Source organism: Budorcas taxicolor, chromosome 4 (assembly GCF_023091745.1).
Source record: "Budorcas taxicolor isolate Tak-1 chromosome 4, Takin1.1, whole genome shotgun sequence".
NCBI classification, from domain to species: Eukaryota; Metazoa; Chordata; class Mammalia; order Artiodactyla; family Bovidae; genus Budorcas; species Budorcas taxicolor.
This window is the reverse complement of record NC_068913.1, coordinates 119,802,932-119,817,908: the sequence shown is the minus strand read 5'-3', so window position 1 is coordinate 119,817,908 and position 14,977 is coordinate 119,802,932. Positions and strand designations below refer to the sequence as shown.

The following is a 14,977-nucleotide window of genomic DNA, read 5'->3' as shown; positions in this document are numbered from 1 at the left end:
AAAGTGGGACCTCTTGTTAGTTTTAGAATTTATTTTTGTGTGTGAATAAATAAAACAATTTACGGTGAGCTTATTTACATTAGTCCTGAAATTAATGATGTTCATGATTAATTATGGATTTTATTATTTTATATTCTTTAAGTCACATTTAATTTTTGACACTGTGTAGGTAAATTTTATATCAAAAGCCTGGTTTTAGAGAAGGGAATTTAAAAATCTAGTCAAGATAATAATTTATACTACTATGGGAATCCAGAGAGGGGAAAATGTGTTAATCCCAATATTTTATCAGAGAACATTCAATTTATAAATTTGCTTTCTATAGCAAAATGTATATGCTCTTTTTGGCAGTCTTTCATTAAAGCCATGGATATGCATGGCAGCCATTTGTATGATATGCCAGCAAACATGATTTATTGAGAAAGTTACTTTAATGGTCCTTTTAGTGTGTCAAGCTTTGTATATTCTCTCACAGCTTCTTGCTAGTTAAGGAACATGAATATGCTTGCTAAAAGTCAAAGTTGACTCAGGTGGGCTAACAAACGTAAATTCTCTTGACTCATATTGCAGGTGGAGTAATCAGGTCTTTCTTGAAGTGAGGTTTTGTACCTTAGTTCTTTTAAAGGTATGGATAAAAAAAAGATCTTTATTCAAGAAACTATGCATGAGACATTTTCAGTTTAATCCTAGTGCAGGGAACTGATTTTGTGGTCTATTGTGAAGAATATTTTCAGTTCAGTTCAGTCGCTCAGTCGTGTCCGACGCTTTGCGACCTCATGAATCGCAGCATGCCAGGCCTCCCTGTCCATCACCATCTCCTGGAGTTCACTCAGACTCATGTCCATCGAGTCCGTGATGCCATCCAGCCATCTCATCCTCTGTCGTCCCCTTTTCCTCCTGCCCCCAATCCCTCCCAGCATCAGAGTCTTTTCCAGTGAGTCAACTCTTTGCATGAGGTGGCCAAAGTACTGGAGTTTCAGCTTTAGCATCATTCCTTCCAAAGAAATCCCAGGGCTGATCTCCTTCAGAATGGACTGGTTGGATCTCCTTGCAGTCCAAGGGACTCTCAAGAGTCTTCTCCAACACCACAGTTCAAAAGCATCAATTCTTCGGCACTCAGCCTTCTTCACAGTCCAACTCTCGCATCCTTACATGACCACTGCAAAAACAATAGCCTTGACTAGACGGACCTTTGTTGGCAAAGTAATGTCTCTGCTTTTCAATATGCTATCTAGGTTAGTCATAACTTTTCTTCCAAGGAGTAAGCGTCTTTTAATTTCATGACTGCAGTCACCATCTGCAGTGATTTTGGAGCCCAAAAAGATAAAGTCTGCCACTGTTTCCACTGTTTCTATTTCCCATGAAGTGATGGGACCAGATGCCATGATCTTCCTTCGTTTTCTGAATGTTGAGCTTTAAGCCAACTTTTTCATTCTCCTCTTTCACCTTCATCAAGAGGCTCTTTAGTTCCTCTTCGCTTTCTGCCATAAGGGTAGTGTCATCTGCATATCTGAAGTTATTGATATTTCTCTTGGCAGTCTTGATTCCAGCTTGTGTTTCATCCAGCCTGGCATTTCACATGAGGTACTCTGCATATAAGTTCAAATAAGCAAGGTGGCAATATATAGCCTTGATGTACTCCTGTCCCAATTTTGAACCAGTCTGTTGTTCCATGTCAAGGACAGTTCAATAACATTAAATAATTAAAATTATCTTATGGTTAGTAGTATTTTAACATTTGCTGCCTTAGTACCTTTTTATGTCTTTCAGAAATAGAGATTTTGAAGTGTTTTACATTTGTACAAGTCTTATTAACATGTTATTCACCCAGGGGATTTTTGCAGAAATTTGTGCCTGTGGCTGACTATTTGTTATGTAAGTGAATAGTGAAACACTTTGATCAATGTTTGGGTAACAAAAGATATATTAATACATCTCTGGTCAATAAGTTGTTAAAACTTTTAAGTATTGCTGTTTTCTCTTAAGTGTTGGTATTAATAAAAAAGTACACTAGTCCAAATGGACATTATAGTTCCATCACCCAGTTGTGTCCATCTTTTTGCGACCCCATGAACTGTAGCATGCCAGGCCTCCCTCCTGTATATATATGTGTGTGTGTGTGTATGTATGTGTATATATATATATGTGTGTGTGTATTTATATATACTTACATAGGCTATTCCATCCAAAAGCAGAATACACCTTCTTTTCAAGTGCCCAAGGAACAGTTTCCAGAATAGATCACATGCTAAGCCTCAAAACAAGTCTTGGTAAATTTATGAAAATTGAAATCATATTAAGCACCTTTTCTAACAGCAATGCTTTGAAACTAGAAAGCAACTACAATCTTTAAAAAATTCCTGAGACTTCCCTGGTTTGTCCAGTGGCTAAGAATCCATGCTTCCACTGCAGTGGGCATAGTTTTGATCCCTGCTTGAGACCCCACATACTGTGTGGTGTAGCCAAAAGATAAATTCTCTGAATCACCTTTGCAGAGAAAATAAAAGTGTATAAAAAACAAAAAACTTCCCAGAGCACAAACATATGGAGGCTAAGCAACATGTTCCTAAGCAACCAGTGGGTTACTGATGAAATCAAAGGAGAAATTTTAAAATACCTATAGACAAAACAGTGAGCCAAAATCTATGGGATTCAGGAAAGGCAATTCTAAGAGGGACATTTATAGTGATACAGGCCTACCTCAGGAAACAAGAAAATTTTCAAATAAAGAATCTTACAGAGAAAGGAGAGCAAACAAAAAATTAGTAGAAGGAAACAGTCATGAAAAATTAGAGCAAAAATAAATAAAATGAAACTTAAAAAAAAAAAGAAAATAGAAATCAATGAAATTGAGAGCTGGTGTTTTGAAAAGAAACAAAATTGATAAACCTTTACTCAGACTGATTATGGAAAAAATGTGAGGGCCCAAGTATCAGAAATTATAAAGAAGACATTACAACCTACACCACAGAACTACAAAGGATCATAAGAGATTACTAAGAATAACTGTATGCCCCAATAAAATGGACAACCTAAAAGAAGTGGACAAATTCCTAGGGATGTACAGTCTCCCAGGACTGAACCAGGAAGATACAGAAAATACGTACCAGTAGATACTAGTAATGAAATAGAAACAGAAATGAAAACTCCAACAAACACAAGCCCAGGACCAGACGGCTTCATAGGTGAATTCTAACAAACATTTGGAGAAGAGTTAACACCTGCCCTTTCCAAACATTCCAAACAGTTGCTTAGGAAGGCACACTGCCACCCTGATATCCCTGGTATTAAAATCAGACAAAGATATCACACACAAAAAAATTATTGTCCAATATCACTTGAGTCAGCATGTGCAAAAATCCTCAACAAAATTTTAGCAAAGTGAATTCAACAGTACATTAAAAGGATCGCACACTGTGATCAAGTGGGATTTATTCCAGGGATGCAAGCAAGGATGGTTAAATATCTGCAAATCAATGTGACATATCAAATTAAGAAACTTGAAGTATGCAAATCATATGATTATCTCAGTAGATACAGAAAAATCTTCTGACAAAATTCAGCATCCATTTATGATAAAAAGTCTGCCCAAATTGGGTAGAGGGAACGTACCTCAACATAATAAAGGCAGTATATGATAAACCCACAACTGACATCAAACTCAGTGTTGAAAAGTTGAAAGCATTTCATTAAAGATCAGGAACAAGATAAGGATGCCCACTCCTGCCACTTTTATTCAACACACTATGTGAAAACCTAGCCACAGCAGTGAGACGAGAAAAAATAACTAAAAGGAACCTAAATTAGAGAAAAAGTAAAACCATCCTGCTTTCAGATGACATATACTAATAGAATCCTACAAACACTGCCAGAAAACCACTAGAGCTTATCAATGAACTCCATAAAGTTCCAGGATGTAGTAGTAATATATGGCAATCAGTAGACAGAAATCTGTTGCACATCTCCACACTAAAACCAATCAGAAAAATTAATTTAAAAAATAATCCCATTTACTATTGTATCAAAAACAGCAAAATACCTGAGTATTTCTAAATAAGGAGATTAAAGAGCCATGCTCAGAAAACTATGACGTTGATGAAAGAAATTGAAAGCAACAAAAACAGATGAAGGGAAATACAATGTTCATGGATTGGAAGAATTAACACTGTTAAAATGACCATACTACCAAAGAGAATCTACAGATTCAGTACAGTCAAAATACCAATGACATTTTTCACAAAACTAGAACAAATAATTCTAAACTTCATGTGGAACTATACAAAAGATACTGAAGTACCAAAACAGTTTTGAGAAAGAAGATTAAGGAGGTCAGTGTGCCCTGATTTTAAACTATACCACAATACTACATCCATCAGAACAGCATGGTACTGGCACAAAAATAGACATATATATCAATGGAGCAGAATAGAAAGCCCAGAAATGAATCCATCCACCTATGGTCAGTTAATCTGTGACAGAGGAGGCGAGAATACACAATGAGGAAAAGAAAGCCTCTTCAGTAGATGATGTTGAAAAAACTGGACAGCTGCATGCAGAAGAGACTGATCCATGCTCTCACATCATGCACAAAAGTAAACACAACACAGGCTAGAGATGCAAGTGTCAGACCCGAAGCCGTAAACTTCCAGAGGAAAGCGCAGGCAGCGTGCTTGCCAGCATTGGTCTTAGCAGTATTTTTGGGAGACCTGTTTCCTCAGGCAGGGGGAACAAAAGCAAAAATAAGCACATGGGACTACATCAAACTAAAAAGCTTTTCACAATGAAGGAAACTCAACAAAATGAAAAGGCTGCCCACTGAATGGAAAAGATGTTTGCAAATGATATATCCAATGAGGAGTTAATATCCAAAATATCCAAAGGATCAATGCCAAGAAACCAAACACCCCAGTCCAAAAATGGGCAGATTTAAATAGACATTTCTCCAAAGAAGACATACAGATGGTCAAAAGACACATAAAAAGATGCTCAACATCATTAATTATTAGAGAAATGCACATCAAAATTACACTGAGGCATCACCTCACACTGGCCAGAATGGCCATCATCAAACAGTGTGGAGAGAAAGGAACCCTCCTGCTCCATTGATGGGAATGTTGATTGGTGCAGCCATTGTGGAGAACAGTATGGAAGTTCCCTAAAAAACTAAAAATAGAGCTACCATATGATCCAGCAGTCTTACTCCTGGGTACTTTTCTGAAGAAAATGAAATCCCTAATTAGAAAGTAAATATGTACCCCTGTGTTGATTGCAGCATTATTTATAGTAGTCAAGATTCAGAAGCAGCCTAAGTACCCATGAAAAGATGAATGGATAGAGATGTGGTACATGTACACACACACACACACACACACACACACACACAAATATTACTCAGGCGTAAAAGACTAACATATTGCCATTTGTGACAACATGGGTAGACCTAGAGGGTATTATGCTTGATAAAATAGGTCAGAGAATGACAAATACTATGTGATTTCACTTACATATGAACTCTAGAAGACAAAAATGAACAGCGAAAAAGAATCAGAGTTACAGAGAGCAGACAGGTGGTTTCCAGGGCTAGGTGGTGAGTGGAAGAAGGAAATAGGTGCAGGAGATGAGATGTGCAAAGCTCACAGGATCTCAGATGCACAGTGTGGGGAATATAGTCAGTAACTAGATGGTGATCACTTTGAAATGCACAGAAATAGCAAACCACAGTGTCACACCATGGGAACTTACGCAGTGTTTTCAGTTGATGACACTTCAGAGCAAACTCCTAGGAAGAAAGATCAGATGTGTGGTTACCAGAGGCAGGAGGTAGAAGAGGGGGAATTGGATGAAGGTCATCCGCAGGTACAAATATCCAGTTATGAGATGAATCGTAGGAACGTGATGTGCAACATGGCGAATATAATTATTTGCTGTGTGTTACATAGGAAAGTTGTTAAGGGAGTAAATCCTAAGAGTTTCCATCAGACGGAAAAAAATTTTGAAACTTTTAAAATTTGTATCTGTTGGAGGTGATGCATGTTCACTGATCTTAATAATCATTTCATGGTGTATGTGAGTTAAAACATGCTGTACATGTTAAACTCATGCAGTGATATGTAAACTATATTTCAATAAAACTGGAAAAGAAATAAGTACATTTTACAGTTTAATTATTACTGTGACAAAATCCTCAGACATTTTAGAAAAGTGTTTATTTAAGACTTCTTTTTGTCTATTAGAAGATTTTCAGAATTGAAGAGCTTTTGGGGTACTTAGCTGATATTATATTTCTAAAACGTTAAATTCTGAACAACAGTGTCTTCTGGAACTTGCTCCTATAATCTCTGATGTTTCTTCTGAAGCCTCAGTGCCTCCATAGTAACACCAGGCTTCTGGGTTTCTGTCTGAGGCCAACCTGAGGTGTCTGTGGCCAGAGCCTCCAACAAGAGGGGTTGCTCTTCTCCTCATGTTTCCCACTGGGTCTTGACCTGACTCTCCAGATACCAGGGTGAGCCCACTGCAAAGTTCTAGTGAAAGCACCTTTCTGTTGTTGATAACGTACCTTCCAGTCTGACTGTGTGAATTCTCACTTACTGCCCCTGGCTTTCCTCTCATGGGGTGCGTGACACAGAGCAAGTTCTGGGTGACGCTGAATTACTAGTTTCCATGTAGCAGAGGTTTCCAAAGTGGAGTTGGTTTCCCCATGAATTCACAAAGTAAGTCATTGGGCTGTGTGGAGAAGCTATCAGAACTTGTATTTATTTTTATTGCTATAATTTTTTAAGTCTTAATTTTGTGTATAAAATAATACATAGGTCAGTGAGTATATAGTTTACAAATAAAATACACATGTAATGGGTATATATACTCTGATTTTATTTTTGCTAATGGTGGTGTGTATTCAAACCTTTTTGAGACCAGATCAGACTCGTATAGAGCATCTGGGCGAGGGCTTTTATCCTGGGGTTTGTCCGCTGCTCTGTACATGCCCTTCATGCCGTGCACAGCTGTGTGTGCACGCGTGTGGGTCCCTCCATGGATGCTCAGGAGTCTTGGGCTCTGAGGATCACAGATGCTTATGTGGGATCCCCGGGCCGTGAAACCACTGAAGTGTGTTTTGGGAGGACTGCTTCTTGTTTACAGATAACTCCCTAGGTTAGATTAAGGGATACTTCATTTGAAAAACAATACATATAATTAGACATATGTTCCTTTTAACAAAGTCTTAGTAAGTCTTCACTCAGAGAAACTGCCGCCGGATCGTTGCCATGACCTTGTGGTGTGACCTGCGCCACGCATGCTGCTAGGGTCTGGGCCCCTTCTGCCTTCTCTGAAACAGTATGTCACTGTACATTTCCGTTAATCTTGCATTTCCTTAACCTACTTTGGCAGATTTTTGTCTCTCAGATTCAGATACATTGGCCCTGGATGCATGTGGTCACACAAGACCTGCTTTCTGACGCCTGCTATTTTTCTGTCATCTGCACGAGCAGCTTTCGTAGAGTGTCCAGATAGGAGCTGATGGGATTGCATTGAGTGGGGATGAGAGTTAGGTTTGAAAGTTAGCTGATGAGGTGACGTTGAGTTTAGTCAAAGTTGTTCTTGAAATTCTTAGGCCACCCACAAAATGAAAGGTGCATGTTTTTGAATATACAAGTCCTTAGTGGTTAAAATTTTATATGGCCATGATTAGCTCTCCAGTTTCTTCCTTAAAGAACATCAATAGTCCCGTCATCTCTCACTTGACTGACCATTTGAATGCTGTTTTTACTTATTTATTTACCTTCCAATAGTCAGAAAAATCCTTCCATATGCAAACTTTCCAAGAAGTATTGAGCCTAGGGCATGTGCTCGTTGAATAGAATGACTATTCAGCCTTTTTTAAAACATAAGGCTTGCTTTTTACATGTCACAGGTGCATCTAAGCGGTGATGCATGTATAATCCAGCTGCACTGCAGTTCAGCATACACAGCAGCGTGACACTGCATGTCAGCCTTGGCCACTCACTCCACAAGACTGCAGCATGCAGTTCACATGTGAATGTGTGTTTTCTTCCCCTTGGAAAGGAGCCACTCTGTCTGGTTACTTGTTAAGTGGGAAGTTTTAAGTATGTGCAAGGCATTGCTCTGGGTTCTGGGATCATAGGGCTGAAAACAACAGAGTCCCTATCCTTATAATTCTGGGGGAAAGTGGGCAGTAACTGAGCCACAAAGGAAAAGAAACATTCAGATGTGTGCCTTGAAGAAACATTTCCAGGGTGGAGGACCTTGGCAGGTCAGCTGTTCAGGGTAGAGGAGACAGGTGGCCTCTTGGAGGAGGTGGCGTGTGAGCAGGGCCCTGCAGGGAGGTGGGACGAGGGTTGGTGCGGGAGGGGGTTTGTCAGTGTCTCTTCCACACAAGCCTCATTGCCTGTTTCGGGGAATGGGCCGCACCCAGCTTCCACACAGGAGCAGCACGGCGGGTTTCTTGTGGACGTGGGGAAATGCTGAGCGAATGGCCCGTTGCAGCTTCGCTGCTCGCCACCGCCGGAGACTGACGCGGACAGCTGCTTAGGCTGACGGGTTGGCCGCAGGGTCATGACTGTGTGGTAGCCCAGGATTCCCGCTCACAGAAATGAGGAAGGCCGTGGAATTTGACCTGATTTGTACTTTCTCTTGGTAAATATAATTCATATAAATATATTGTACCTGACTTATTAAGGGCTGCTTTGCTTATTTTAACAGGGATCACTCGATTCGATCTGCTTGGAGACTTCGGAAGGTTTAATTGGCTGGGAAATTTCTACATTGTGCTAGCCTACAATCTGCTGTTTGCCATTGTGACCACACTGTGTCTGGTCAGAAAGTTCACCTCCGCTGTGCGAGAAGAGCTTTTCAAGGCCCTGGGTAATCCTGAGGGTTATGGGGACTTTTTCTCTCCTTCTACTTTCTAATAATTTTAGCTTTTCAGCTGATTTTAAGTCTTCACCTGTTCATTTTCCGAATGTGTGACCTTCGAGGTCACATTCCTGACCCACTGCTTATTGGTTATGTACCTGTATAAAATTGCTTCATTAAGCTTCATCTTTCTCATCTATAAAACAGTGATAATATCATCTTCAGAACTGCTGTGAATATTAACTAGAACAGTTCTCATCAGGGCCTACGGGAAGTCCTGATGCCCGCGAGAGCTCAGGGAGCAGCAGCTCTCCCATGCTGATGAGGGCAGTGGCGGTGAACTGAGCGTGAGGTGCAAGGCTTACATTCTGGTAATGATGCCTCTTACTAGTTTAAGATTTTTTTTGAGAATTGGATTTTGTAAGTTTCAGGCTGACCCACAATTACACTTCTCTTCATAAGTCAGATAATAATTCGGAAGAAAAGCATTAGTGTTTGGCATTAATAAGAGAGAGGGCATTTATTACGTATTCCATGAGTCATGTGCATTGAGACATATGCATTGAGCCAGTATTAAAAACTCATAGATTTGGCTAAGCTATAAAAGGTACAGATGTCACCCATGACCATATTTCTCATGCTTGCTTCAACATTAGTGATAAGCATATTTCAGGCTTTGTATTTTGGGAATACCAGGACAATGTAAACTGTCTTGTTTCTAACCCTTCTTGGGTTTAGGGTGTGTAATTTTATAAAAGAGGGGAAGGTAGTGATCCATTGCTAGGAAGTCCTGCCATGAGCCCGTTTGCCTGAATTGACGCCGTGCGAGCGCGGACTCCGTGCGCCTCCGTGGCTCTGGGCTGTTGCAGAATGCAGCGGGCGGTGGTGCCTTGAGGTCCTGTTCGCACGCACAGGGATGTCTGCCAGGCAGACCGCAGTATAGCTTCACACACCACCAAGCTTTCCAATCCTGATGCTTGAAAGGATGACCACTGGGAAGGAAAAAGGACTTCAGATTATCTACTCATGTCTGTTTTACTGTGAATTTATCCTAGGAGAGTGGCTGATGAAATACTGGGCAGAAAGGGAAGAGTTACATCTCATTTCAGCTGAAGCCCCAGACACCTTGGGGATTTTAATGCCCAGGTTCCATAATGCTGGTCAGATTAAAATCTAAAGATGAAATGGGAATCAAACAGTCCTCTTAGCCAGATGTTTAGAGTTCCAAGTTCATGTTTTCGATTGTTGTATCATATTTTCGCTTGTTGTAGCATCAGCAATATTAGTTACCCATAATCTGAGATAAATTCCTACTTATCAGTCACTAAAATGAGATGGTGGTGAATAAATTGCAGTGAATTTAGCATTTGAGTTGGGTGTTCTGGATATCATCTTGCTAAAGGAGTCTTTATTAAAGTAGTAAGATATAATCTAACCGGAGGTAAAGCTTGTGTGTGTCGTATTGGCTCTTTGACCATAAGAGGCAGTGGTGCTATCGAGAGTCATGTAGAACAGCTCATAGGCACAGCTTCCCTAATGCTTTCTGTTACTCTTTGGAGAGCTCTAAGGAGGCAGTGCTTGATAGCCAGAAAAAGGTCCTCGTTAAGTGTGTATTATGTGTGAATGATCTGAAATCTTAAAATGATTTCACTGAGAATCATAATTTGATCAGAAAATATAAAATTTAACCATCTCCTTTCTTTTTCTTCTTCTGTGTGTTGGGGGTGGTACGGGAGGGCTTTTTCCTCTGCTGCTGTGGGTTGAGAATCACAGAGTCTTTCTCATAGAGCCTCCGGCACATGGCAGCCACTGGGAATTCAGCTGCCGTGATGGTGGAGCTGGTGATGATTTCTACAGAAGAGAGACACTGTAGTTTTTCCGACTAGATAACCTGTGCCCCCGCGCCCCACACCCCCCCCCCAGGGTTGAGAAGCAGCTCATCAGAATAATGGCCCCTGAAGGGGCTGAGTCTCCGCGAAAGTTGACCACCTGGTGGCCGTGCACCTGCCCGCCCCCCGCAGCAGCCTGAGTTAGCGCGCTGCCCCGTGTCCATGTCCAGCTGCAGCTGGAGGTGCCTTTTGTCACTCAGTGGCTCGGCCACTCCTGAAACAGAACTGTGTGTGTGTGCTCGTGTGTGTGTGCGCGCATGCACGCTCGGCCACTCCTGAACTGTGTGTGTGTGTGTGTGTGTGCTCTTGTGTGTGTCCTCCTGTGTGTGCGCGCACGCACGCTTGGCCACTCCTGAAACAGAACTCTGTGTGTGTGTGCGCGCGCACGCGCATGTTTCTGACTGACTGTGTGTGCATTTGCGTGTGTGTGCGTGCATGTTTTTGACTGACATATTTTCCTTCCCAGTCATCCATCATAGACAGGCTCAATTTCACTTTTTTTCCATGAAGATGTGCAGGTGATAGAAATTTAAAAATTTGGCATGTTGTGTTGGCTTGGGAGGGGTATAAAATTGTATATCAAGTTAGCTAGAAAACTACCTGAAATTTTAGGGGAAAAGTCATCCAAGTATATTTTTACAAATGTCTGAGCCTCATGAAAATCGTTCCCTGGAAACCTTTTCCATGGATGTGCCACTTATGTGTTCTTAAACATCTTTATGCTTCGTTTTGTTAAAGTGCTCAGAGCTTCAATACCAGTTAAGCTCTTAAAAATCCCTGCCTTTGCTGCCCAGGAAGGCACAGTACTGCTCAGTGTGCCGGGTGCCCCGCTGAGTAATCGCCGTGTGATAGAGGGGAAGGAGTGCAACTCACGAGGCAGGGATAATCGTGTACTCTGTGTTCAGGTTGCTCTTTGTCCTTCCCTTCTTCTTGGTAATATTCTCCACTGCTTTTCTTTTACTTGCACGCTTAATGTCTTAGTGTGTTTTTCCCTGCATTTTCCTGTGAGTGTGTATGTATGAGTATATTTTAAAACAAAAATGGGATCATCCTTGTTTCAGGTTATTCCCCAAGAAGGGCCCTTGAGGATGGGGATAAGCTTGCAGGAGCAGTTTCATTAGAAGTAGCTCCTGGGGCCGAGGTGGAGGGTGGGGCGGGGCGGGGGCTGTGTGGAAGGCAGGGGCTCTGCCCTCAGCGGAGGAAGCTGAGCCGGGCCTGTGGGAGGCTGGATGAGGGGACAGCTCCTGCATGAGGGGAGGCTTGGCTTCCTGCCGGGCAGCTGTCTTCAGCGGAGGCCCTGGGCGCTGCCAGTGGGGCACAGAGCCTTTTCTTGGTGCAGGGAGTAGGCCACGCAGCAGTCTCCTCAGGAGCACCTCATGTTCTGCCCAGCCTCTCAGCAGTGCGTTAGTTCTTAACGTTTTCTTCATTTTTCTGCAGGGCTTCATAAACTGCACTTATCAGATACGCCAAGGGATTCAGACACAGCAAAGCCTTCTGCAAATGGGCATCAGAAAGCACTGTGAGGCCGCAGCATCACTCTGCAGTCGAGAGCAAGCACTCCACACTCGTGACATTCCCGCCAGCCAGGCCGTCCCGCTGGCCGTGGTCCATGTGTCGGGCCTGGGCCTGTCCGTGTCCCCGTCTTCACAGTTTGAGGGCGTGGCTGCCGCAGGTCGTCTCCTCTTTGTTTGCCTTTGGGTGGACCTTGTCGTTTCCAGCCAAGCGCAGGCTCCTCCGGGCAGTGCATCTTCTGGGGGACATGCTTGCTTGCTTCAGCTGTGCAGCCATGAGACTGTGAGAAAAGGCAACTTTGGGGCTTTCTAAGGATTCCTTTAAATCTCATTATATAGTCCATTCAAAGTGTAGACACCTACATGAAAGGCATCCTTCCTTAGTCCTCAGATGGGCAGTTTCTGCAGAAAAATGGAAGTTTATCGGTGGTGTTGCAGTGGCTGCATTGAAACTGTGATGGTTGCAAATGACGTTTTCTACTTCCTTCAAGAAAAAAACGAAAGCATAGTTCTGACTTATGTTACCGGATACTGACTGGAATTTGAGTTAAGGGAAAAATACAAAACTCTTCTAACCTGAGCCTTGGTAGAATGCCACAGGAATCCGTCTGCTGCCCAGTGTAATAAGCTATGGTAGGATATGTTATGTCACCATACTTTCTGACAGTCTATGTGTAAATAGTTCAGTATTACCTCTCACAACATAGTTGCCAGTGTTGAAGACACTTGTAACTTAGATTTTGCCTTATAGGCTGTATGTACACTCAGTTTTTTTAAAACATTTTTTTCCGGAATCCCGTAATTCCCTGTGCTCCTGTGTCCATTATGGAACCGTAAATCCTCTGTGGTAGAAACCCCTTCTTTCGCCTTCGGTCACTTCTGTACATGCCAAGTTAAACCTCAGACTTACAAAAGTGATCATTTAACGCCAGAACACACAGCATCGGCCAACATTCGTGGTGTCAGGACAGTTCTGCAGTGTATCATGACCTCACGCTCATTCAGTTATTAAATTGTAAATAGTTATGGGGACAGGTTCTTGACCTCAAGTCCACTGAGTAAAAACTATGCCATGATACTCTGTGTCACCCTCCGCTAGGTTAGAGCGCCAGAAATTGTGCACGCAGGAGGAGGCGGCAGGCCCCTCACACAGCTCATATCACGAGGCCTCCAGAAATGCGTGTGCCCACGTGTGCCCGCGTGCACTGGGTGTGTGGCAGTAGAGTCTGTGTTCAGACAAAAGCAAAAGAATGGTTTTCTCAAATTGTTGAATCTAAAGGTTTTGGGGAGAGAAATTTGTGAAAAATAGGCTGTATATATTTGACATTAAAAATTTCCACTAAGAAGCAAAATTATAAGAAAAAGTAATCTCAGCTCCATGTGTATACTTCTTAATTTAGACCTCTCCATTTCCTTCTGAGTTTCTCTTGTTAAAATGCAGCTTAGTTTTAAAACAAAAGAACATTTTGTGATTCTAAATGACCCTCAGTAAATACAAGCAGTCTAGTATGGGTGAATTTCTCAGCATAAGATCCACATACTGAGAAAAATTTATAAAAAATGGCTTTCTTCAGTTTTACTGGTAATTATACCTATTTAAGCATTAGTTAGAGGTTTTGATTTTTACTGAAACTTGGCTTGCTTTGAGCAGACCAGGTCAAGGGGAGAAGAGAAAAAAGTTCCTTTAAATAAAAGAATATCACTTTTAACTTACACCAGTTTCAGGGCACACATCCAGAAGAGCTTCTGGGTATTTGTAAGATGTCTGAAAAATTTTGAGTAAAGTATTAAACTTTTCAACGTCTGTATCAACTCTTTGCTCATCTGAAAGTTTCTTTCCATCAGAGGACTTAATCCAGGTTTGGGTCGGTAAGGAGTGAAATGTATAGTGGATTTTTCAAGCTCTCATTGGGTGCTTCTTCATTGCTGTGTGGAACAGAGGGATGGTTTTAAACCTTGGGTCTCAGACGTGTTCTGTGTGAGCAAATACAGGTTGTTATATCCTCGGTCTGCACGTAATGACAACCACTTGAGACTGCAGATAGCCCGTGTATTCCCGGTCACGTCCACAACCTCATTCCTGAGTGAGATGCTCATTTTAATTGCAGGCGCTTCTCTCGGACACGCTGGAGGCTGGTGTGTGCCCCTGTGCTGGGAGGGGGGTGTCGGGCAGCACGTGGAGCCGGGCCGCAGCCAGGAGCGCCGTGGCCGGGGGCGGCACCACGAGGCCTCAGGCCCGAGGGCCCTGCGCCGCAGTCAGACGCCCAGACTGCCCTGCTCCTGAGCGGGTGGGGTGCGTCAGTGACAGGTTTAATAAGGCTCCGCTCACATTTTCTCAGTTCCGGGAACCAGTGTAAAGGGGCAGTGGGCACTGCTGTTCTTCTCATTCCTGGTTCTGTGGTATGTAAATATGCTGGTTACACATTTTACACTTACAGCATTTGTAATGATCTTCACTGATTTTCCAAGGTGTTTCTTAGGTTTAAAATTTATTTAGCTTTGTGTACATTCTCTATGAAAACAAACCTGCTGTAAATGTGAGACTTGATGTGAAGACTCTGTGCGCACACACATTAGCAGCTTCTGTGCCACGCTGAGGGGTGGGCAGCAGATGAGAATGAAACCTCACTGGTGGTTGTCACTTGGGTGCGTCCGAGGTGCAGACACCCCTGACCTGGGGCGGTGGCTTCCGCCCGGCTTCGCTGG

At 42.4% G+C, this 14,977-nt stretch overlaps 1 protein-coding gene across 1 annotated transcript in view; it reads left to right on the top strand.

Annotated features, from left to right (window-relative positions):
* Positions 1-14,058, top strand: part of LMBR1 (limb development membrane protein 1) — a 130,123-nt gene extending 116,065 nt beyond the window's left edge. The window contains exons 16-17 of the mRNA XM_052638366.1: positions 8,719-8,880; positions 12,198-14,058. Coding sequence (XP_052494326.1) covers positions 8,719-8,880; positions 12,198-12,283 — 248 coding nt within the window. The 3' untranslated portion in view covers positions 12,284-14,058. The remainder of the gene's footprint in view (positions 1-8,718; positions 8,881-12,197) is intronic.
* The last annotated feature ends 919 nt before the right edge of the window (positions 14,059-14,977 follow it).